General features: G+C 45.9%; 2 protein-coding genes across 2 annotated transcripts; one reads left to right on the top strand and one right to left on the bottom strand.

Annotated features, from left to right (window-relative positions):
• Positions 1-10,067: 10,067 nt before the first annotated feature.
• On the bottom strand, positions 10,068-17,883 carry LOC135389292 (uncharacterized). Its single transcript, XM_064619356.1, has 9 exons — positions 17,635-17,883; positions 17,093-17,252; positions 16,749-17,008; positions 16,569-16,690; positions 15,531-15,611; positions 15,273-15,356; positions 13,376-13,471; positions 10,609-10,662; positions 10,068-10,374 (listed from the first exon to the last, which is right to left on the bottom strand). Exons 1-9 carry the CDS (start codon positions 17,828-17,830, stop codon positions 10,132-10,134), a joined length of 1,296 nt encoding a protein of 431 aa, XP_064475426.1. The 5' UTR covers positions 17,831-17,883; the 3' UTR covers positions 10,068-10,131.
• A 249-nt stretch (positions 17,884-18,132) lies between these two features.
• Positions 18,133-20,031, top strand: LOC135390212 (uncharacterized). Its single transcript, XM_064620166.1, has 2 exons — positions 18,133-18,928; positions 19,795-20,031. The coding sequence occupies exons 1-2, from the start codon at positions 18,215-18,217 to the stop codon at positions 19,852-19,854; spliced, it is 774 nt and encodes a 257-aa protein (XP_064476236.1). The 5' UTR covers positions 18,133-18,214; the 3' UTR covers positions 19,855-20,031.
• Positions 20,032-23,220: the final 3,189 nt, after the last annotated feature.

Here is a 23,220-nt window from a genome sequence, read left to right as displayed (position 1 = left end):
AATGAACGGCTGCGACGCGCATGAAGGGCAACTAGCATAACCACAAATAATTTGATTAACGGCATATCAGAAACGTACAAGTTACGGCAATGCACCGCACAATGAAACGCCGCTAACGTACCGAGTGACTCGTAAATGTTGTACGTAATACACTTAACGTGATAAACCTGCATTACTTCCTTCAGTCACAAAAAGGTAATCAAACTTGTCTCACCGTTCACCTGCAGTACGTCGGAAAGAGTGCAGACTTCCTCTCTGACGATTTCTGCTTCCTTTGGAGGTGCAGGGATTCCATGTCATGTTCGTCTTCCCGCTGTTGTGATGATGAGGTGGATGTGCGATTCCGTTCTCACATTAGCAGTTCGCCACAATCTAAATCTAAAGCATTCAAAACCCTCAAACTACCCCGTAGCGTCTGCGTGCACAACGGTTGCAGTCCAAGAGAACACGCGTGGCCGGACAAACGCGAGGTCTCCTCTGTCGTTCTTGTTTCTCCTCCGTTCGACTGCTTCCGTTGAGCGGTTCGCGCGTTCGGATGCTCGCTCCTCAGTCAAATGACTCTCGCTCAATCAGCGCGAAGGAAACTGACGCCAGTTCTTTAGACCAATGAGCATCGAAATATTTATACATATAATGCGCAGCCAATGAGAGATCTTCCGAGCTGGCACGCCGGTGGCGACAATATTTTCGAGGCGGTGCGTTTCGCTTTAGAGCCGGCGGCTGCTTTCGCCTCCCTCCACCGCGAAAGATCCTGGCCCCAAAGGCGAAAGATCAATACGCGGATTTGAAGGGATACCACAGCTGGCCCAAGATCCCTCAGATGCCTTCATTGGGATCACAATATTCTGTGAATTAAAAATTTCCAACCCGCTCCGAGAATACAAAGGAGAGAAACACTTTCGTGACGGTGACCGACATACGCCAGAACAATTCACACTGCTTGTAGCAACTTGAAAGCACCAAATTTTACAGAAGCGTCATCCCTTCCTAACAGCCATTGTGCTTTTTACTTGAACTGCGGCAATTCCGTTATCATTACAGCAACCAGCGACATTTTAGCCCTATGAAACGTCAGTTCGAGCTGTCGCGCATGCGCATTAGCTGTAGGACGCGTGATTTCGCTCAAACAACCCGCTCGCTCTCAGTCGGCTCGAGCGATTGGCATTGGCATCGCGAAGGAAGATGGCGGCTATTTCCAGAACGTGGAATGTTGTGTTGTGTCGAATTCTAGCGAACGTTACATTGGGATAGCAAAGTACGTTGACTGTTTCGAACAATGTGTATCATCTGCGGGAAGTTGTTGAATGTAACGATGGCCTGAATTTGGTATTTCACACGCTTCAACGTTGAATCTTGCCGTGCTGCTTGGGCATTTGTGCAACACGGGTACATGCCATTTTCTGTGTTTTCAGGCAATATGGGGTGTACGCGGGCAATATGGGGCCCATATCGCCAGGATTTTCCCAATATTGGCTCAAAGTGGGCAATATGGGGGCCATACTGCCCATTTTCGGCCAATATGGGGAAAATCTTGGCGAAACGGGTCCCATATTGGACCCGTATCGCCAATCACCAGCCAATATGGGCCCAATATTGTGTGCTGCTTGGGATGTTGCATATGCTCCCCAATGGCATTGGCCTGCTCTTCCAGACTCTGACAAACAAAGCCATTTACCTCCAATAATGGGACGGAGAAACTTGTGTAGTCTCCTTTGATTTTTCCTTAGCCTGTCCCATATAAGTTTTGAGGGGGTGTTACAATTTCAAGAAGATACAAATTTTTTCCAAGATTCTTTTTTTGTCTGTCTTCGTGTCCAGCGTGCTTTTGCACGTGCTTCTTGAATGCGACTAAGTTTGGTGTGGTGGGGTGCCTTCGAAAGACACCCCACGCCCGATATTGTTCTTTGCGTGTCTCACAGTCGCTCGTCCACCAAGGCTTGGAGCGCTTAGGGAAGCGACCGGATGTTTGTGGGATTGACTGTTCAGCAGCGTCTATAATGGTGTCAGTGATAAGATTATTGGCATCTTCTATACTTAAACCTTGGAAAGATGGTGTTAGGAGATCGGCCTCTTCCTTGAAGAGATTCCAATCAGCTTGTGACAGTTTCCACCCAGGTGGACGTGTACCTAGGGTGGTTGAGGCATTATGCAGTTTCAGGACTACCGGAACGTGGTCAGTGCCCCGAGGATTCTGATCTACCGCCCAGTCAATGCTTTAAAATATTGATGGGCTGCACAAGGAGAGGTCGATAGCAGAGAAGGATTGATTAACACTGCTTACATAAGTAGGACTTCCTATGTTTAGAAGACAGATAGATCTAGGGAGTAATATCTTCAACATTTTTCCTCGCCTGTCGAATCTCGAGCTGCCCCATAAACAGTTATGGACATTAAAATCTCCCAGTAAGAGGAAAGGCAGTGGTAGTTCATCAATTAAAGTTTCAAGTGTGTGTTGATCTACTACAGTTGATGGTGATAGGTATAAGGAACATACAGTTAATACCCCCTGAAGACATATTTGAGCGGCAACTGCCTCGAGTGCTGTTTTCAGTGGAAAATGCTTTGCAGGGAGGGTTTTTGGTGTGAGGATAGCAACACCTCCAGATGCACGTGCTGCATCAACCCGATCGTTTCGTGACAAGTTACATCTCCGGAGTGTATGTGTCTGTTGTGGATTCAGATAAGTCTCTTCTAGTGCAAAACAGAGTGTGACATACGTGTCCGAAAGATCATTCACGTCATCAAGATTAGTGAGAATCCCTCGACAATTCCACAGGAGGAAGTAGTAGGCACTGGACTCTCACAGTGCACAACGCCCAACTGGCCTGAACACGATTTAATTAGCAATTAGAGCTAATTGGGACCCCCCACATTAATCAGCACCCTCCAGGGAGCCACCACACTAATTGGGGAAAGTCTAACTCGTGTCCAGACCAGCTGAGCGTTGTGCACTATGAGAGCCCATAAAAAAGAAAAATAATAGGCAGAAAATAAAATAAAAAGATGGAAATAGAGTGGAGAGAAACAATTTATTCGAAAATCAACGATGCCGCGGCGAAGAAGCCGCTCCGCAACACCCGAGTGACCAGCGCACGCCATGTTGGTAGTTTGCACCCAGCAGTTGCAGAGATCGACGACAGGTGGCCACGTAGTTGCAAGGCATCACACCAGATGCCGCCACCGTCATAGCTCTAGACGAGAAAGACAGAACAAGATACTAGCGGCAGGTAAAAATGGCAGCACTGCTAAACAAGTCTAGGCATGCGAGAGAAAAGGTCTAACCGCTACTGCTAAACAGAAAACAGTACACATCGGGGAAAAAGGCTTACGGGGACGATCGCTTAGGCCTAACCACAACACTAGGCGGGAACCACACATCGCTAAACATGCGTCAACAGGCTTGCTCACCGCAAAACAAGTCTAAACATGCGAGAAAAGGCTTACGGGGGGGGGGGGGGCGATCGCTTAGGCCTAACCTCAACACTACGCAGCTAACACAAGGCGGGAACCACACATCGCTAAACATGCGAGAAAAGGCTTAGCACGAGCGCGGTCACCGCTAAACACGGCCAACATACGAGAAAAGGAGCGCGTCAAATCACTCACCTTTTCCCCCGCGGCAACTTCCAGGCAGAAACTGAGCGAGCGCGGAGAACACACGTCTGCTCTCTACGAGAGCCAGCCAGAAACTGAGCGAGCGCGCGGAGCGCACGTCCGTCTTCCGCGACAGCCCGAGAGAAACTGAGTGAGGCGACGCGCAGCGGCAGCTATGGATGCGCGCGCGCCCTCTGCTCCACCCGTCCGCGCATGCGCGCGCGCGCAGCTCCCTCTGCGCCGCCCGCGGGTGTTTTCGGTTTCGGCTCTCCGCTGCGCGCGCGCTCCTAGCGGCGACGGGTGGCTTTTGAGTTTCACTTTCGTTTCTTTGCGCGCGCGTTCATCTCTATAAAGGCAGCGCGTACCGCGCTCGCGTCATCACTACGTGAAGATGTTCAGCTACCACTCTTTACAAAATTGTTCCCGCACCCACGCTTCTTGGGAAGAAGTGGAGAAGGAATGTTTCAACGGCGAAAGTCCCCGCAACGAGCTCGTCATCACTGCTTTTCGCTACGTGATAGACATGGTAGGCTTTGGCAATATAGGAGAAATCTCGCCGGGGCCGCTGCAGGAGATGGTGCGTCGGATCTACGCCCGTTACAAGAACGTCTGCATAACGGTTCCAGACGGACCCCTGGGACTAATGTGCGAATTTGTGAGCTTGGCCAACGCAGAATTCAACTGCATCGCTGCAGACATCGTGGACCTTCTCGCTCGTGCCATCGCTCATATTAAGCACGCCCTGCGGAAGCAGCGACATTTGCAAGCAGTCTACATCGCCAATTTTGTCATTGATTTATTGAAATACCGATTGGTTATTGACATGCAACGCATTAAACAGTCCGAATAACTTTGACGAGACTCTGTGTGTTCTTTCACTGAAACATCTTTATTGAATACATACAAAGGACTTGGTCAATAGATGCCTGCACCCTCCCTCCCTTGTCTGATCTCACGAACGCAGCATTACGAGATGATCAGACGTGCCAGAAAAGGGGAATCTTCATCGCAGCGCCGTCATTGCGCGGGTCACTGCGCCAGCACGATGACGGAATGGTCATTCTTTTCGTACACCCATTCCGCTACCACACTGCCACGATGTCCCGTGCTTCTCCTGTCTGCGAGAGAGAGAGAGAGAGAGAAGCATGTCTCGACTAGAACTTTTATTCTCGATTACATGCGCGTGCAGCTCTTTGTTCCACGGTTACTCGATGCCTGACGTCTACGGTCTCGGGCTCTCTTCCGGGTTTTCCGGTGCTGCACAAAGAGGGAGTACTATCGTAATGCGATACGCGTACAAAACACCCGTAAAGCTTACCGTATTCGCAGCTCCCATAAGGGAAGGAGTGTACGGCATCCACGAGATAGCGTTTGTCGTCGTAGGGGACCAAGCTCTTCTTGAGTCTCGAAATGGTGTACATCGTTTGCTTTATACTCTGGATGGTGCACTGCTTCTGAGAGACCGCCTTTTCATTGAACAGAGAATCTCGGTACACTTCGTGCAATAAATGTTTCCGCACCACGTCTTTCTTAACTCCTTTGGCTCTCGCGATCTGTTTGTGTGACCCAGCCAAGAGAATGCTGTACATTTTCGCTCGGATGGCTACAACTTCCTGAATAACTCCGCCCCCCGTCTCGTCTTTGAAGTACCCCATCTGGTTCGCGTGCTCGTCGTTGAAAAGTGGGTGGTCTGGCGGATAGGAAGACAGATCTAACTCACTCTCAATCTTCATCAGCTGCTCTTCCAGGCTTTCACACGTGAGAGAAAAAATTACGCTGTCCGTGTCGCTATAGATCAATTGCACTGGACATGTCAAGCGAGAAAAGAGCGACTCGTAGATGAAGCTGTACATTCGGACTTTGGATATTTCAAGAATGGCAAAGCCCACGTAAAGGGGGTGCGTGCATTTGATGCGGCGTTGTTTCATCTCGTACAAGATGCACTTGTCACTCAGAATGAGAAAATGCCGACTGTCGACGGAGCTAGCCTTTCGTAGTGCACTTTCTTTGTCGTAGGCTATTGCGTACCTTTTCATGCGTCTCACATTTTGTATCGACTTACCGAACGTGCTGTTCGACATGGTTTTGTACAGAAGTCTCTCGAATTTCGTGCTCGCGGCATTCCTCAACGCGACGTTTCTCTGCACGAAGGTTCGCAAAAAGTTGTCTTGGCGGAACGAGAGGATGCTGTGAACACGTTTTATTTTCATGCCCAACCTCACGTACAGAGCGAGCAATGCATAATGAACGACGTAGCGTTCTTTGTCATAGCACGTCAGCAAGAGTTTCTTTGTGGGAGTGGCGTTCAGCGCCAACGCATCTTTCAGGTGTCGCTGGTAGGGGGTCAGTTCGTTCTCGTCCACGCACCTGTGTTCGGGTGCCAGGGGAAAATCCCTGGTGAGCGCGTGCAGTTCTTCGGGATACAACAAGTCTACCACATATACGTAACCCACTTCCGAATCGTGAGGAATGTTGAGAAAATCAATCTCGCTCCACCTCGAAGGGTCGACCCACTCAAAACCACCTGTCGGGAGATGGAAAGTCATCGCGTACGGGTACAAACTATTCACGTCGAGGTACTGGATAAAAGTCTTTTCTTGCTGGGGATCGTAATCGTCGCACCCCTCGTGATTAGCCCGACAGTATCTGTGGAAGCTGTTACAAATGCCTCCCCTGATTCCCTTCTCGATCGTTTCGTACATCTCGCGATCGCTCATGAGCTCGAGTTTGACTTTCGTGAGCTTCAGAGCGCTGCCCCACGCGTAGCTGGCGAGGGACACGGTGCGTAGGATATCCATCCCATCCGTCTCTAGCGCGATCTTCCTGAAATACAGCACGACGTCGCAGAGCTGACAGGCGTCGAGCGTGACGTAGAGACGCGTGTGAGGTTCTTACATTCGAACAATTCGAAAATCTCTAGGGCGTACTGATAGTCCTCGTCCGTGATCTCTTGGTCGTTCAGGTCACTTTTGAAAGCTTCCTTTGGCGGTAGTGCGGGCAAATTGTACGCTTCGAAACTGTCGACGAAGGTGTACGGGTAAATGCCCTTCCTGAGGAGGCGCCGGAAACGGTCACCAAACATTTGGCGGGTACAATGAAACGCGCTCTCGCCACCGCTCGCGAGCAGGGTTTCCACCAGGTTCGACAAGGACAGGTTGAAAAACTGCGTGGTATCGCGGAAATGGAGATCGCCAATGTTGAACCCTCTTATCTTTTCCGTACTCGAAGCTAAGATCCACGGCTCGCCCAGATTTAGAACGTGCATGTGGCGGAGAAGGGAGCTCAAATCGTATTGCAGGTTGTGCACGCACACGACGAGTTCTTTTGTATTACGACACATAATGTTACACGTATCACACAGCGTCGCGACAAAATTCGAAGAACTGGGCTCTACGAAGCGGGTGTGGTCGTGATGCGACACCTTCCGCGTATGTCGGTTAAATTCGATTCCACAAAATTCGCAGTGCGTAGCGCTCGCGTGCCGAAAGTGGTATTTCATACTCATGACCAACGGCGCGGGACAACTGTTCAACCTATCGATTTGATCGCTAAATCGCTTGAGCGAGAGCAAGCATTTCTCTGCCGCGTTGGGTCCCAAATAGCTATCTAGGCCTAGTATTTTTCCGTCCCAACTTCTCACTACAACGATGCAGTACGAGCTCATCCTGTGCACACTCACAGCGTCCTTAACGAGTGCGTCCTTTTCCAAGACGCTCTCCGTGTCCAACACCGCGAAATAGGGATAGGGATGCATGTACTGTATCTTGTTGAAGGAGACACACTCCCCCGCTTTTGGCATTTCGAGAATCACTTCGTTTACGTCGCGACACAGACGTTCGTGTTGCTGCAATGCCTCTCTCGTCCCGTAACCGGACGTGCATTTCTCGCAATAAAAGTAGTCACTTCGTCCCATGAAAGTGCTAAATTTTCTGATTCCATAGAAATGCTCTCTAACCTCGAGCAAGTGGACTTTATCTTTATAGAGCGTACAGGGAACCCGCCCGGTAGATATCGAACTCGTCTGCTCGTCGAACACGTAGATGTACACGGAGATTTTGTTTATTCTCTCCCACAGGGAAATGTCTTCGTAAGTGACTGGGAAGCAGGGCGGCCAGTACGTTACGCGCGTCTCCGGATTCGAAGGATTCATGTACTTGCGGTATCTAACATAATCGTTTGGGTTGTTTCTCAACGGATGCAAGAGTGCCAGCACGCTATACTTGAAACACTCGTTTTCGTGATTCGGCGGAAGTTTGACGTTTGTGAGAGTCTTTCGTTTTCTTTTTAGCAGCTCGGGAAGCTCGATCGTGCACCCAATCCGCTTCGGTTTTAAGCGCGTTAGTTTTAAGTCGACACATTGGACGTCGTTCGAGGTGAAACCAGACCCTTCTGTCGCATAGTTTTCTACGCGTTGCGAGGACTCTGCAATGGCAGCATTTATCGCGCCTTCGATTTCTTGTCGGTTATGCACCACTCTCAAGTGAAGGTTCACGTGGAGGAGATGAGAAGTCAACCCGTCGGCTCCGTCCTTAATCATGAGCACCTTCGAGCACAGACAAAATTTGAAAGGCATGGGATAAGCTTCGAGGACGCGCGTGATTACTGGAGCTATGCTCGGTAGATAAAGTCGCAAATCGTCGACGTTGTCGTCGTGTGGGGAACAGAGAAGTGTGTACGTAGTAGCCGTTCCGTCAAATGCCTCATCTGTGACAAAAAAAGGAAGGAATCGTCTCTCCGTGACGGAGGGATGATTCTCTACGACGTGTTCTCGCAATTCAACGATTCTACGTCCCTGGACAGGCTCAGCTTCGTTTTGAAATTCGGGGCTTGCATCTGGTGATTCATCTCTAACCCTACCAGACAGAGGAATGAAATCTGCATACGACTGATCCCCTTCCCACATGAGCAATTCGTCTGCATTGTCATGTCCATCTAGGGGTTCGTCGTCGTCCGTTTCAGGTATTACGAAAGGCGGACTACTGACTCTGTCGTCGTCGTCATCTGAAAGGACGACTGGGTTATTACCGAGATTCTCTATTCTAGCTTCGTGCTCTCTTTCTACGGCCATGAGCATGGCATCGATGGGGTCGTACTGACATACGAGACAGCGTGGCACTGCGGTCAAACAAAATCAGTACGAGATTTCCTCTCACGAAACAATGCTCACTTTTCCCTTCAGTTGAGGAACGCTTGAGATTGATGATGATGATGATGATGACAGAGGATGGGGTGAGTCCCTGTGTGTGTTCAGTGCCATGCGGTGACAGCGGCTATTCCCTACTAAAAAAACCTATATAGGTCCCACGCATATGATGTTATTGGATATAGGACCTATAAGTGATTATAGGTAATGTAGGAGTTATAGGTTTTTGTAGGAGTTATAGGAAGTGTAGGTATTGTAGGAGTTATAGGAAGTGTAGGTATTATAGGAGTTATAGGAAGTGTAGGTATTATAGGAGTTATAGGACCTAGATCTCCTATATTACCTTTACACGGTGTGTATTGGAAATACAGCATGCAATGTGACTGTGGTGATACATGCATGCACATGCAATGTACAAAAAATACAAACCACTTCCCTGCAAATTATTTATTGAAGTCATTTAACATCTCTGCAATGAACCTGTTCATCTTTTTGAGGCGGTCTGCTTCTGCAACATCTGTTGATGTTCTTTTCACGTACACTTGAAAAGCCTCTGTAAAGTACGAAGCTATCAGTCAGACAAGCAGCACTGCCTACAACTTAACTATGTTGATGCCAAGGCACACTACGTTGCGACATATTATCACAGTTCATAGTGACGTACCATACTGAACTGCCCTGCACTAGTATGTGCCGAAACATGCTTGCCAACATGTACTACAGGTTAGAACTTTGCATTGGAACACAGGTTACATAGGTGATAATTCAAAGAAAAAGTCCCCTCGAGTTTGAATTAACGAGGTTTTCCCATCTGTGTGAATCAGGATTGTCTCCACTACTGCAGTTATGTACAAAAAAGGGGGATGTGGAAAATGATTTTCAGTGCTCCTATCTGTGCACACCTCCACGTATCCAGAGACTTGTGACAAAGAGGCAGTCGCAAGTGTCGCATTTACTGTTGTCTGTAGGGAGCTTCAGCAATGATGTTCGAACCATTTCGTCGTGTCCAAGCTTTTTCACTTTTATAATTAGTGTGAAGCAAGTTCATCTCGCTTGATCAGTTATAATGCCAAATATCCACGCAAAAGTTGTAAACATCTGCAGTTAACATTTACTGGTATTAATAAACATTCTAATCAGGAAGTCATGAACAAATATTTACACAGTATCGTTTGACAATTATATGTACATACACATAAATGCACATCATACTGTTTGTTTGTTCCCAAATTACTAAGCTATATGGCAGTAAGCATCGGGGAGGGGGGGGGAACTGCTGTCTTGACAACCTATGAAAGGGGTCTGTTTAACGACAGTGGCTGGGAACCCCTGGTATACAGGAGGGAATTGCCCATTTGTGAAATACCACCGAGAACACTCAACAAATCTATATGCTATGAAAGAAAAACAGTCATACTTGCAACAGCTTCAAGCTTTACAGGCGTCAACGCCTTTCTGCCCTGTGCTCCACTCTGCTTTAGGCGACGACAAGGAGCTCCTGTGATGCTTCTGTTCCTCAGTTCAGAAATTGGCCAAAGCATTTTCACTGCCTCTTTGCAGAAAAGTGAATCTCTTCTGCGTGCTAGGAGCCACTCCCACTGCTCATTGGTGACAAAAATTCCTTTGCCAAGGTGAACCTAAAATTTAAGATAACAAAACTTCATAAGAGATGTATCATGAGACATAAGCCCTCCATGTCCCCAAAAATTACCACGAGGGCTTCACATAGTCAGTACCACAGCATTCAACAAACAGGACTACTAAGCCAAATTCTTGTACATAATCCACTAAAGACCAGTGATGCTTCAGAGTAAGTTTTTTACCTTTGCGAAGATGTATATATATAACTAATATGACGTGTATGTCCATACCTGTCCGTCCACTTCAGACAGCAGCGGCAAGTCACTTGCGCTATTCGTCGAAGCCTAAGGTGAGAAGTGACAATGGCATAAGAGTAGAGAATTTGGGTTGCTGCTTATATCTGGCTAGGAAGCTGCCAAAAAATACAGGGACGAGACAGGCAGGAGTGTAAAAGACAAGTTAATGAACTACAATAGGAGCACAGCCTCTGGGATACATAATGCATGTGAGAATATGCTACAGAAGTAGTGTGTGCACACAGGAGAGGACAAAAAGCACAAGAAATAATCTGCAAGGCAGTGTGTGTACCAAAGCAAAGCAAATCAAAAATAAGTAAACCACGTAGTTGTGCTTAAGCATTCACATGTACGTGCATCATGCATCAAAGAACACCAACATGTAACCGATTCTGTGTTTAGTGTTTGCAGACAGGCAGCTCAAGATTAGCGCTACACCACCACCAGTTTTGCACCCGTGTATTGCATTTACAGGCATAGGTACATAGACCACATATGAATGTCTTTTAACCTCGCCATCAGTGATGCAACTGCTCCAGGCACGACGGCTGGGCAGACTACGGACGTACTTCAATTGTATTCAGGCACTTCACCTCCATCCTCAATATTGCACGGCTTGACCAACAGCAGATACACTGCACAAATGAAGTAAGAGGAGACACACCAAATTTCACAATTACACATTCAAGTGGAATGACCAAGTTACAGAGTTTAGATAGACTCAAGTTGTAAGTTAAGTGGAGCCAGTTTAGACAAAAGTGATGCTTGATTCTCCCATTCTCAATAGTTCTGGCACAGCACTTTCAGCATAGTTCGGCACTCTCAGCACTTTCCATACGCGGGAGCCGCTACCGCAGCTACAAAGAATACACCGATTTCACGACACATCAGGCAGGCATATGTCCCATCGACCCCCTGGAGTTTCATTATTCCTTTAATGCATAGTACCTAATCATACAGGGTGTCCCAGAAAACGTGTCATTGAATTATAATAAAAAAACTACACCACCTAGAGTCATGCGGTCAACGGCATTTGTTCTTACTGGGTTTTTGCCACCTCCTCATGTGAATGTCGTGTAACGTAGGTTTAATTATGTAAATTTTTGCGAGCTTAAGTCGGAAATATTCCTAGTAAAGGTCACTTTTTTACCCCACCAATGTGAAGGGCGTGTCTAATTTACTAAAATTAATGATAATTGACAGGGATATTCAGGAGCTATCCCATAGGAAAAAATAGCCGAACATCATGCTCTACGAGGTCGCACAGAATAGCGCACGATGAATTTTTCAGCGCAATCTTTGTCAGTCCGACGAAAGGAGGTTAGAAACCCAGCCCACCGCGGCATCGCAGAAAGAGATAACGCAGACATGGCTTATCACGTCAGACTTTCCCTGGGATAATGCTTTCCCTCTCCCAGTTTTAGGAACTGTTACTTTTTCTTCTATCATTCTGTGGGCTGGCTTTGGAACCTCCTTTCGTCGCACTGAGAGTGATTGCGCTCAAAAAGTCATCGCGCGCTATGGTCCGGTGCTCCGAAAAGCTTGATATTCGGCTATTTTCTCCGATGGGATAGCTCGTGAATATCACTGTCAATTATCATGAATTCGAGTGAATTCGGCACGCTCTTAATATTGGTGGGGTAAAAAAGTGACCTTTACTTGGCAAATTTCCGAGTTCAGTTCGCAAATATTTACATAATTAAACTTGGGGTACATGACATAAGTTTACAAGCTGGCAAAAACCTAATAGGAACAAATGCCGTTGACCGCATGATTCTAGGTGGCGTAGTTTTTTTATTATAATTCAATGACGTGTCTTCTGGGACACCCTGTATATGATGAGAGTGATAAAACGAGTGTTTGCTACCAAATAGCTGTTGTGCAAAAAAATCAGGAAAATCTGACCTTCAATTTGAGTGTTTCACTGCATTTTCGAGCGCTACGATGGCGTCCGCGGTTCCGAGACGCTTTTTGACGAGGAAAGACGCGTGGCTCGACCCCAAGTTACATGCAGGTTTCGTACTGGTGCAAAACCGCATTGTGAAGTACCGCGGCTTCGGAAACGTGTACTGGCAGACAGTTGTCACCACAGCGTGTCACCACCCAAACACGCATAGACGGATTACCCGTGGCGGAGGCACATTCTGATGGATCTCGCAGTCCCGATCGTGAGAATAATGACTACGGCATTGGATGACAAGCAATGGATGAGGTCATCGATCTCAAAAGGTGCGGCGCCTCACACGGTATCGGCAGTTATGTTATCAAAAGCTTTCGACGCGCAGCTGCGTCAATTTAAAGCTAGATAAAATGCTTCTGTGCTCCCAACAAATGTGCATGTTCAGCAACATTCTTCTTGTGGCGATCTACTTCGTTTACGTGAACCCGAGCGGCAATTTCTCGAAAGCTAGTTTCTAACGATACTCTGATATAACGATGTGATTTCGCGTTCCCGTCAATATAGTTATAAACGGGTTCGACTGTAGAACTTTCTTGCTCTTATCAAAACGCATCTCAGACATTCAAGCTACAATATACATGGAGCCTTATCTCTGTTTTGACCTTTTTACCCCCGCACAACAATAAACTGCGAAGCTGTGTGACGTTGGATCCTACAGGCGCCTGACTACACCGCAAAAAATGTTAGTTATAACAGTCTTTTCGTTATAAAGGCATTCGTTGTACAGGAGTTTGACTGTACTGCAATCCTGTGTCAAGGCAGATATCTTTGAGCTTGTGCATCTCAGTCCATTATTCTTACCTGGCTACAAGATGGTACAATCTGTGATGCAGCTGTGCTGGCTGCCACGACTTTAAAGCCTAAATCATTGTAGTCAGTAGAGGCCACTTCTGGAAGCTGAAAACAGTATAGGTATCATCAGGGACCATGTAGTGTTTCAATGCAGGGGATGACAAAAATGTAGCACATTGCCCTCTACTGAACCCAAAGCCTGACAATTATTATTAATTTTTAATACCTGTCCGACTACACGCTACAGGACAACTGTCAGACACGATAATGGACCTTTGGTCCGTGTCAGACACTTATGAAACTGTCCTTGAGCAAAAACTAACGTTTAAGGCTAGCAGAGATCACTAAAGGCCGTTAGCAATCAACACTGAGAAGTCAGGACAACAAAACTTCACTCAAATGTGACGCCCCTAATTCCTCAAGCCGTCTGCCTCTGCAGGGCAGAGCTCACGTTTTCTGGTAGGCCAGCTTATAAAGATACAAGCTTTGGCAGTGCCTTGCACAGGCACAAAACGTTCAAGGAGTCAGGAACCAGTTTCTCTAAGGGGTGCCAGGCGAGATAGGACTCCTTACTTCTCCGTGGCAATGAAAAACACGAAGCCTCGACGGCAGCAGTTTCACATGTAGCCTCGCACCCATAATTTCAAACATATAAGACGCACCGCAGATAATCCGCAGGTCCCGTTTTTAGGAATGTTTTCAAAATTTCAGGCAGATAAGCCGCGGGCTATACAACGCAACTGATTTGTGCGACAAAGGAGACCATATAAAAGGCCATAAACCCTGTGGTCCATACTCCGGGGTCAGCATGGTGTACAACAAAGGAGGTCAGTTCTATTGTTCTACCATGATCGGGTTGTGCACTTGTTCATGGATCGACAGGTCAGTGGCCTTCCAGAAGACATGAATCACTGTAACCACTTTTGTTAAAGCTGCTTCGTTGAAGGCACCAGGAAGGTCAGTCTACTTGCATGTGGACGAGCCCATGTTCGAGCATTGGCAGGGCGGTGCTGTTCCAGAGACACTGTCAGCACTTTTGTTAAAACCGCCGTATGGAGAAAATACCAGGGAAAAAGAGCTATCAGATAACACGCACCGGTAGATAAGCCGCAGGGAGCCCGAGTGAAAAAAAAAAAATTGCGCATAGGTCGCGGCTAATACGCGTGAAATTATGGTATATCTCACTTGGGGCAATATCCCTTCTCCCTCAGGGCAGCATCTTCTACATATTATGAAGAAATACAAGACCAAAAGAACAATACTGTCAGCCTAGTTACAACGGTCCCAGTCACAACGAGCGCTTACAATTTGAAAGTTGCGCGACCCCCAAAATATGCAATGCGCCAACAGCAGTTTGTTGCACATGCAATGAATGAGCATGGACTCTCAATTTGTTCAGAGGAAACATGGTGGTACCCTAGGACGTATTTTGTGAGAGCTGACACATTTAAGTCCTGCATTTCTTTACCTGGGCACTTGTTGAAACTTGTGAACCAGCTGTGGTCCATGCACCATCATTGCTGGCAGCAGGAACTGGTTTCGTGAGCTAAGAAGGACGGCATGTGCATAACGAATACGGGCAAGGGAGGCACCACAACAGTGTTCAAAAGTTCTGCAAACCATGCTCTCACCATTGAACATGAATACCACTATCATAGTAGTGGAACTCCTGAGCTTGGACAGAGAAAAAAAGAAAAAGAAAAATGAACAAGACGCAACACCAGCTCAAAAGCTTTTTTCTACCCAAGCTCAGGCTTCCCATGACTATGCATTTCGCCCACAAGCTTGCCTGAGTTTAACCTATTTTCTTAGTATAAGTACTGCCACAAGCTCAAACAAGCACAATGGAAAGTTATAGTGCACATGATATTTAGAGCTCATGCATCTCATTCTTTGACGCTCTCACCTGAGAACAAACGGGAAGTTGTGATGCAGGAACTTGCGATTGTATGACCACCTCTGCGCAGTCATCAAAACCAGCTCCTTCATTCTGAAAATGCCAACATACTGCCATACAAGCAAAGGTGACAACACCAGCAGAAAATTCTGCCAACTATGCTATAAACTTTGGAAAAGCACCATAAGGAACTTACACAGATGCGACTGAAACTGAGAGAGTGATTGACTTTCACAGTGCAATCACCTCATGGTTTTACAATCTCACCTGGGAGCAGGGCACAGACGACGTGTCCACCACTTCAGTCACGGAAAAAATATCACCGGTAACGAAATCTGTCTGCCTGGGCTGAAAAGGATAACAAAACGAATATAGGTAACTGGAACAGAACATTGTCTGTCTCCTAGCTATGTGCAATGGTAGCAGCACAGTTTGTGCACCTTGGGCTCCTTTCACCCAGCCGGCTGTGCTCTGAGAGATGCACATGGTCTAGCATAAACACCACAGGCACCGGTGCCACTCAAATTGTGAGCCACTAACACCAGGGTGTCGAACCGCAAAAAATATGGGTTCAGTTCAGGTTGCTTGCATTTCGTTCCAGTTCGGCCACGCCAAAAGTCGAACTGGTTAAACGCTTCCATTTTATATGTTCCATGAAACTGCTTTTATCAGGAAATGCCTGACTAATCGCTTACTGCATTGACATTTTTAGTTGTCAGGTACTCCCTTTAGCGAGAGGAAGGATACACTGATGAACAGTTGCAAACAGCATCCACGCTGATGAAGCGGTGTAGTTCTGCTCCTTTCTGTTCCCACAGATCTCTTTTTTCATATGCGCAGTGCCAGAAAGATACGCTTAAACGAAGCCTAATAAGATTAACAGCATTTTACACAGACGGTACTTTTTGGCACACTGCATTTGCAACGTGAATTGATCTGAAACTGTACTGAAGCATGTCAGAAATAAAACTGCCACCCTTGCTCTGTCCGAGCTTACAGCGGTGTACCAGTTAATCCAAAGCACAAAGAACGTGTCATGACACAACTGCACTACCAGTAAGCAGAACTACATTTACTTTTCCAATCATCAAATAATAATGTAGAAAACACTGTTTCCTCTGAGAGGCACATGACTGTTATGCTGACTTCTTTTATGATCTAACCGTTTTGTTGTGAACCAGTTACCACTATTATTTTTTCCGGTTCTGCTAAGGTTCAGGTTCAACAATGTAATGAAAATTTCGGTTTGAGCACAGTTTTTGGTTCGACACCCTGATTAATATGCTAGCACCTCTATGCCCTTACTGGAAATTTCCAGGTACTCTCTCTGTTCACCACTCTGGTAACAGTGCTGGTACCGCTGTCGTTGAAGCGAGGGCTGCTGGTAGAGGATGAATCACGTTGCACACTGCTGCAGAACCACGCCTCTAAAAAGAACTACAAGTATGAAGAATTGGCTACAAAAACAGCGTACTTGAGACTTACCGAGTCTGATCTCCAGGAGATCCTGCAACTTTTCATTACGGGCCTCAAGCCTTTCATACCTTGCTTCTATTGCATCAAGTTTTGCCTGCACGTGACGAACTTTCTTCCGAAGCTCCTTATTCCGTTCTCTTTCCTCACGAAGCTTTCGTCTTTCAACAAGCTCATCTCCTGAGCTCTCCTCCTCCCCGCTAAACAGGTCAGTCATTTTCCTTTTCCGAGTGGCTGCCGCACGTTTTTTTTTTTTCTTTCTGCGAAAGTGCCTGAAAAGCATGCAACAACAAGAAAGTATGGTTTACTGGCAGTCACTCCAGGTAAGCATTCTATTTATGTGTGTATTTCCAGACAAGCTGCCTAAAAGGCCATTTTCAATTTGCGATATGTTAAACTGTATAACCTCTTTGTCAGCTTTCTGAACCTGCGCTGCTTCTTTTTCATCTTCGAACACATTGTCAGGGACTGGAATTTTCTTTTTTGTCATCCGCTGAACCAAGTCATTCTTGCTCACTGCAAGAAAATAACACAGCATTTTTTTTTTTTTTTGTGCCTGGCACATGCTCAATATCAACTAAATGAGGATTGGCCCATTGACCCTTTTGCTGCTAAACGGCGAGCATACTACAGATGCAGTGCCTGCTGCCTCTGTCAGCAAACATGAAACAATTTTCCAACAAAAACGGCTGCGGTCGATGCTCCGGATTTATGAGCATGCATGCAAATTCAGACAGAAAGCCCCAGCCAGCATTTAAGTGATCACGGCGGCATTAGGCCTAACGATGCAAAACCAACACCGGTAGATATGCTCACTCAAACACGCAGCAAACACTTTGAAAGCGAAAATACTGAGTACTTCACTAATCCCGAAATGAATCAAATGGCATGGACTCACCTCCAAGGAGTACTACGTCTCCAGGATAGTAGTTCTCGGTACTTTCATCGCCGTCGGCAGTTTCCCAATAAATGAACTTGTTCTTGGCGAGGTCGTTTACGTCCGACGGTGCATACTTCTTAATCAGTGTTGTAGATACTATTGCCTTTCCTCCGTCTTTATACACTACGTACGCAAATTTAGGCGTGACAGACATTACGGAACACAAAGTGCAACGCAAACTGTATCATTCACCATGAAAACGAGCGGGAAACAACACACTATCTATGGCTACGGCCGCGCCGCCCGCGTAAACAAGTTGGATTTGTCTGGCCGTCTTGGCGGCCTTTTTATTTCTCTTTTTTTTTTTTCTGCAGCAGTATGGTTGAAACATATTTATATATTATTTTTTACATTTCTTGCACATTCACGAAATATAAGTTGCCGTTTATTTGTGATCGTTTTGGGTTGATTGTTTGTAAGTGCGGGCCTGCTAGTTTTAGCAGTTTGCAGCGAGCGGCGCGTAACGCGTAACTCTGTCGCGGCAGTTTGTGAACAATGCTTTAACTACACTCAGTACAACCAGTACTCATTTCTCATCATGAGTCAAGCCAGTGAAAAGAAGCGACGCAAGTTGTACTTGAGTCCAGGTCAGCCGTTTGTTCTTCCCCGCTCGACCGCATGGTTCAAGAAACGTTCGGAATCCGACAGCGCCGCTGGAACTTCTCTCTCTTATGCTAGTGCCAGTCCCGGAGGAAGCAACAGTAACAGATCCAGCAATGAAGATGAGGACGACGATCACACTACGCGACCCATTGGAACCGACTCTGAACCAGGGAGCGAGCCTGATGAATCTCTCAGCGAGGATGGCAGTTTAGACGAAGGTGATGATGAACATAGCGGAAGCGGTGAAACACCTCATGATGATCCACAGGATGACAACAGTGGTGTGCCAGAATTTGACGAGACAGACTTATTTGCGAGGTGTACCGCCGAATTTGGCACGAGAACTTTACCTGGGTCAAATACAACAGTCGCAGTAGGCATCGTACTGATAATGTCGTTCATCGTGGCCCAGGGGCTACCTTGGACAGCAGTGGACGACCTTCTGAACCTGGTGGATGCATTGTTCGGCTTTAAGAACAGCGGGTTGCCACGCACAAAATACCTGCTACGAAAGCTATGGGCACCGAAGTATGCCTCCGTGGTGAATTATCACTACTACTGCAACGTGTGCGCTTCGCTGTTAAAGGTGACTGCGGACAAATTACATTTGTGTTGTGATGCGTGCCAGACAACCTTAAGCATTTCAAAGGTGAAGGCCACTGGATCTTTTTTCGCAATCGTAGATCTGAGGAAACAATTCTCGAGCCTAATTGCCAAACTGAAAGACGTTCTATACAAAAACCTTTGTGAACTGCAGCGTCAGCGTGAAGAAGGGTGTACAGCCGTACGAGATATTACGACTGGCATGATTCACCAACGTCTTCACCGGGAAGGATTACTGAACTGGATGGACCTTACCGTAATCTTAAACACAGATGGCAGCCCACTTTATAAGTCATCGAATTCCTCTGTTTGGCCAATTCAGCTCATACTAAATGAGCTCCCTTTGTCATGTAGATATCAACACACAATTGTTGGAGGATTATGGTTTGGACGCAAGCATCCCGATATGCTTCTGTTTCTCGGAAAATTTGTTGAGGCAATGCGAAATGTGGGACAGCTGGTCTGGCAGCACTGCTCGGTTTCTCTTCGTAGTCGAGTGTATGCTATATGTGCCTCTGTCGATGCTCCTGCAAGAGCTTCAGTTGGTAATCACCTCCAGTTCAACGGATCTTTCGGATGCCCGTGGTGCCTTTCATGTGCAACAAGTGAGGAAGGTAAACATCTTTCTGAAATTGTCAAGCTGAGAGTAAAGTGTCTGGGTTTTGTTATTTCCAAATTTAGAGGAATAATCTGGAGCTCAGCATGAAGTAAAAGGGCATGTTGTATATGGCTGATGACACTGATATCTTTCATTCTAAAATCTCAAGACCTTCACATTTCTCATTTTATATACGATGTATACGTGTGGAATCATATGGAATGTAATTTGTAAAGGCTTGGCCATAGTGTTGCTTTAATGGCACTAGATGCATGCTAAAGGGAACCTGCAATGTTATTTTCATATCTGTACAGGACGGCGAGTGTACCTGGAAACCGAGCCTAATGTTGAAAGAACTGCAGCAGGTGTTCTAAGAGATATGAGGCTGGCTTTGGAGCTCGAGACATCTGTGAATGGACTTAAAGGACCATCACCGCTAGTCAACCTACCACATTTTGACCTCGTATGGTCATACTCTGTAGAGTATATGCACTGCGTACTCCTTGGTGTGACGAGACAGTTCACTGAATATTGGTTGGACTCTTCAAACAGTCAAGAAAAGTATTACATTGGTAGGTATTTGATACTGACTGTTTCATGACAGTGTACGCCCTTCACACCACAACTAGTGCATAAATAACTACTAAAAAACCCTAAAATGTGCATGCGAACACATACTTCAGAATGGCAACTCTACCGGGTATTTCAGTTAAATCCCCAGGCTAAATAATTCGCGAATGGGTGCACCAATCAAAGAACTTTCTTACAAGTATCCGTCCGATATGACCTAAAAGCTGCGCACCGTGTGAATGAGTCGGAAGCGCTCATTATTTAAATAAAAATTCAAATGAGTTTCGCAAAAGAACAACTTCTAAAGCAGGGTGCTGTTGGCATTCAAATGGGTACTACCCCTTTTGGGACTTTCAGATGACACCTTTTAGACATAAATCTGCCACCGAAGGAGGTTATTTGTTGCTGTACTTAATTGGTTTCGGTTTACATAGTTTGTCGTGGCTAGTCGCGATGAGGTGAAAAAGGATATAATTCATTGGTGGATAAGGGAGTGGAAGAGCGTGCTTTTGGGCTTCACTGTGACCAGCCGCGGCAAACTATGTAAACCGAAACCAATTAATTACTGCAACCTGCTTCGGTGGCAGATTTTTGTCTAAAAGGTGTCCACTGAAGGTCCCAAAAGGGGTAGTACCCATTTTAATGCCAACAGCACCCTGCCTTAGAGGTTATGATGTGTTACTAAACTATGTTAAATTTTTATTTAAATAATGAACGCCTCCCGCTCATTGACACAGTGTGCAGTTTGTAGGTTGTACCAGACAGATACTTGTAAAAAAGAAAGTTTGTTGATTGGTGCACCCATTCGGTGAATTATTTAGCCTGGGGATTTAGCTGAAACACCTGGTATACTACCTTTATATGTCATTAGATGATGTCATGATCATTAGATTTATTGAGGAAGGAAACACAGGAGCAGCACATGTGCAGTTTTATTTGCGTGTGTTCGGAGGTTTACTTTTCTATTACAATACCAGTCGTGGTCTGCAGGACAAGAAAAATCATGTGGCAGTGATGACTGCATATGTGTTTGTGTTTGTTGCTCATGTGGTAAAGAACACCATTATTCAAACTTGTGCAACAATGGAGGAAGTCAAATGGTTCTGCGACACAGTGCCAGATCGCAAACAAATTATTCAAGATGACCCAGCACACACGGGACCGAAAAAACAACTGATCAAGTACATATTTACGAATGAAACATTATTCCTGTGCAGTGACAGAGCTGCTTTCTCTTATAGGAGAACCGCAGCCGAGAAAGGAATACGGTACCATAATGTTTTATCCGCGATGACGCCAACATTTCACAGGCTTTGGAGAAGCACAGAAACACGGAAAGCAGCACGAGCAACAGGCGCTGCAATACCACAGTTTTAGAGAGGATCAGTTGGTGGACAGGAAGTAACGATGAGTTTGATTTGAGCGACCACCAGGGGGGTCACATGCACATTTTTTGCGAGACGGACGCTCCTATGTTTCCTTCCACCGTGATTATATTACAATACATGTACACGTATTGCTGTTAAACATGCCGTAATGTTTACAACGTGCAGTTATATGCAGCATAGAACTGTTCTACTTAGTTCCAGTCTATGTCAAAAATTAATAACTGTGCGTGTTCAGGTCTAACCAAAATAATCAATAGCAGTTGAGAGTCATATCAAATACAAATACAATACAGTCCATACAAATACCAAATACAATACAGTCCATCAAATACATATTTTTTTAACTACCAGGTTGCAGAAGATGAAAAATCAGGTTCCAGACAGCTGAAATGTTAAATGCTTTCCGTACCTCATACTATTTTGATATTAGTTATAATTAGTATAGTCCAGCTCCCATCAACTGTAATAACACTGGAAAAAATACGGACTCATTTCCGAGCACGAGAACAGCTTCCCTGGGGGCAGTGGAGAAATTTTTAGTGAACAAAATCCTTGCGTTAAACTAACAAAACAATTTTGTTCAATTAAGATTTCCTCGTGGCCCCAAGGGTTGCGGTAAACATCCGTGGAAATAAACCTTCTTTTTTCAGTGTTATTGTTGGTTGCGAGACGCAAAAGTCGAGACATTATATTTTTGTGCAAATGCATTCATGCCATTTTCGATAGCCAGTGTTTGATCGAATCAATTAGTTTTCATGCACCAATGAGAACTTTCCGCCAGTGTCGTATTTATTGTTCCGAGATTTACCTCACTAAGTCCTCTGGCCCGTGTGCAGCGTCTTTGTAATAATGAAATTTGTGACATTGACGTTTTTCATTGTACAATGTTTTACTAATTCATGTTCCACTGTTTTGTACTAGCCATTGTACCATATTAGAAGGCCATCGCGCTGTTTATGGACAAGCTAATAAACTACAATTGTTAAGGTTGACAGAAGCTGTACTTAACCATCAATAAGTAGACTAGCTTTCCTGATATCAGTTGGCCATATCCTCCTTCTGTTTCTTTTGTTGAACTTCCTGCTGCTGTTACAGTTCATGTTAATTGAAGTACCTGCTTTCTCTTATTTAAGGACGTCCAAGTGTGCTGGAAGTGCTGAATAAGCGCCTCTTAAGCATAAGGCCACCTCACCACATCACTCGTTTGCCCCGTTCACTGTGTGAGAGATGCTACTGGAAGGCTCATGAATGGAGGAACTGGTTGCTCTTTTATTGCATACCTTGCTGCAGACAGGTGCTGCCACAGAGGTACCTTCGGCACTTTGCCTTGCTGTCGGAGGCAATCTTTATCTTGCTGCGAGAGGAACTTTCACTGGACCAGATTAATCATGCAGGTGAGAGAACTAGCAATGGTTTCTTGGAGGTGTTTCTGCATCGACCCAACAACAACAACATTCATTTGGCATTAGATGAAGGGACTCAGGTTTATATTATACGTCTGGATTTTCAGAAAGCGTTTGACACTATACTGTGCAACAAACTAACTGACAAGCTCGTCTGATTGGGCATAAACACAATCACTGTTCAGTGGATATCATCATACCTATCAACACCAGTCCGTACAGCTTAAGAATAGCAAGTCCGATAGTGTTCATGTCACCTCCAGCATTCCCCAGGGGTCTGTTTTGGGCCCTCTATTATTTTTCGTATTTGTAAACAGATTGCTCACGAATATTGCATTCAAGGGCAGATGCTGAAGCGGGTTACCAGCTTTAAATACCC

The sequence above is a fragment of the Ornithodoros turicata genome, chromosome 3 (genome assembly GCF_037126465.1).
Source record: "Ornithodoros turicata isolate Travis chromosome 3, ASM3712646v1, whole genome shotgun sequence".
NCBI classification, from domain to species: domain Eukaryota; kingdom Metazoa; phylum Arthropoda; class Arachnida; order Ixodida; family Argasidae; genus Ornithodoros; species Ornithodoros turicata.
Note: the sequence above shows the minus strand (reverse complement) of the source record. Positions and strands in the feature narration are given on the sequence as shown.

Bases quoted from the DNA above. Each gene is read 5' to 3' on its own strand.
- LOC135389292 (XM_064619356.1), bottom strand. From the start codon at position 17,830: ATGTCTGTCACGCCTAAATTTGCGTACGTAGTGTATAAAGACGGAGGA. The intron at 17,253-17,634 runs GTGAGTCCATGC...ATTTTCTTGCAG, and splicing joins AGACGTAGTACTCCTTGGAG to TGAGCAAGAATGACTTGGTT. The intron at 15,612-16,568 runs GTAAGGGCATAG...TATCCTTTTCAG, and splicing joins AGAGTACCTGGAAATTTCCA to CCCAGGCAGACAGATTTCGT.
- LOC135390212 (XM_064620166.1), top strand. From the start codon at position 18,215: ATGAGTCAAGCCAGTGAAAAGAAGCGACGCAAGTTGTACTTGAGTCCA. The intron at 18,929-19,794 runs GTGAAGGCCACT...ATATCTGTACAG, and splicing joins CAACCTTAAGCATTTCAAAG to GACGGCGAGTGTACCTGGAA.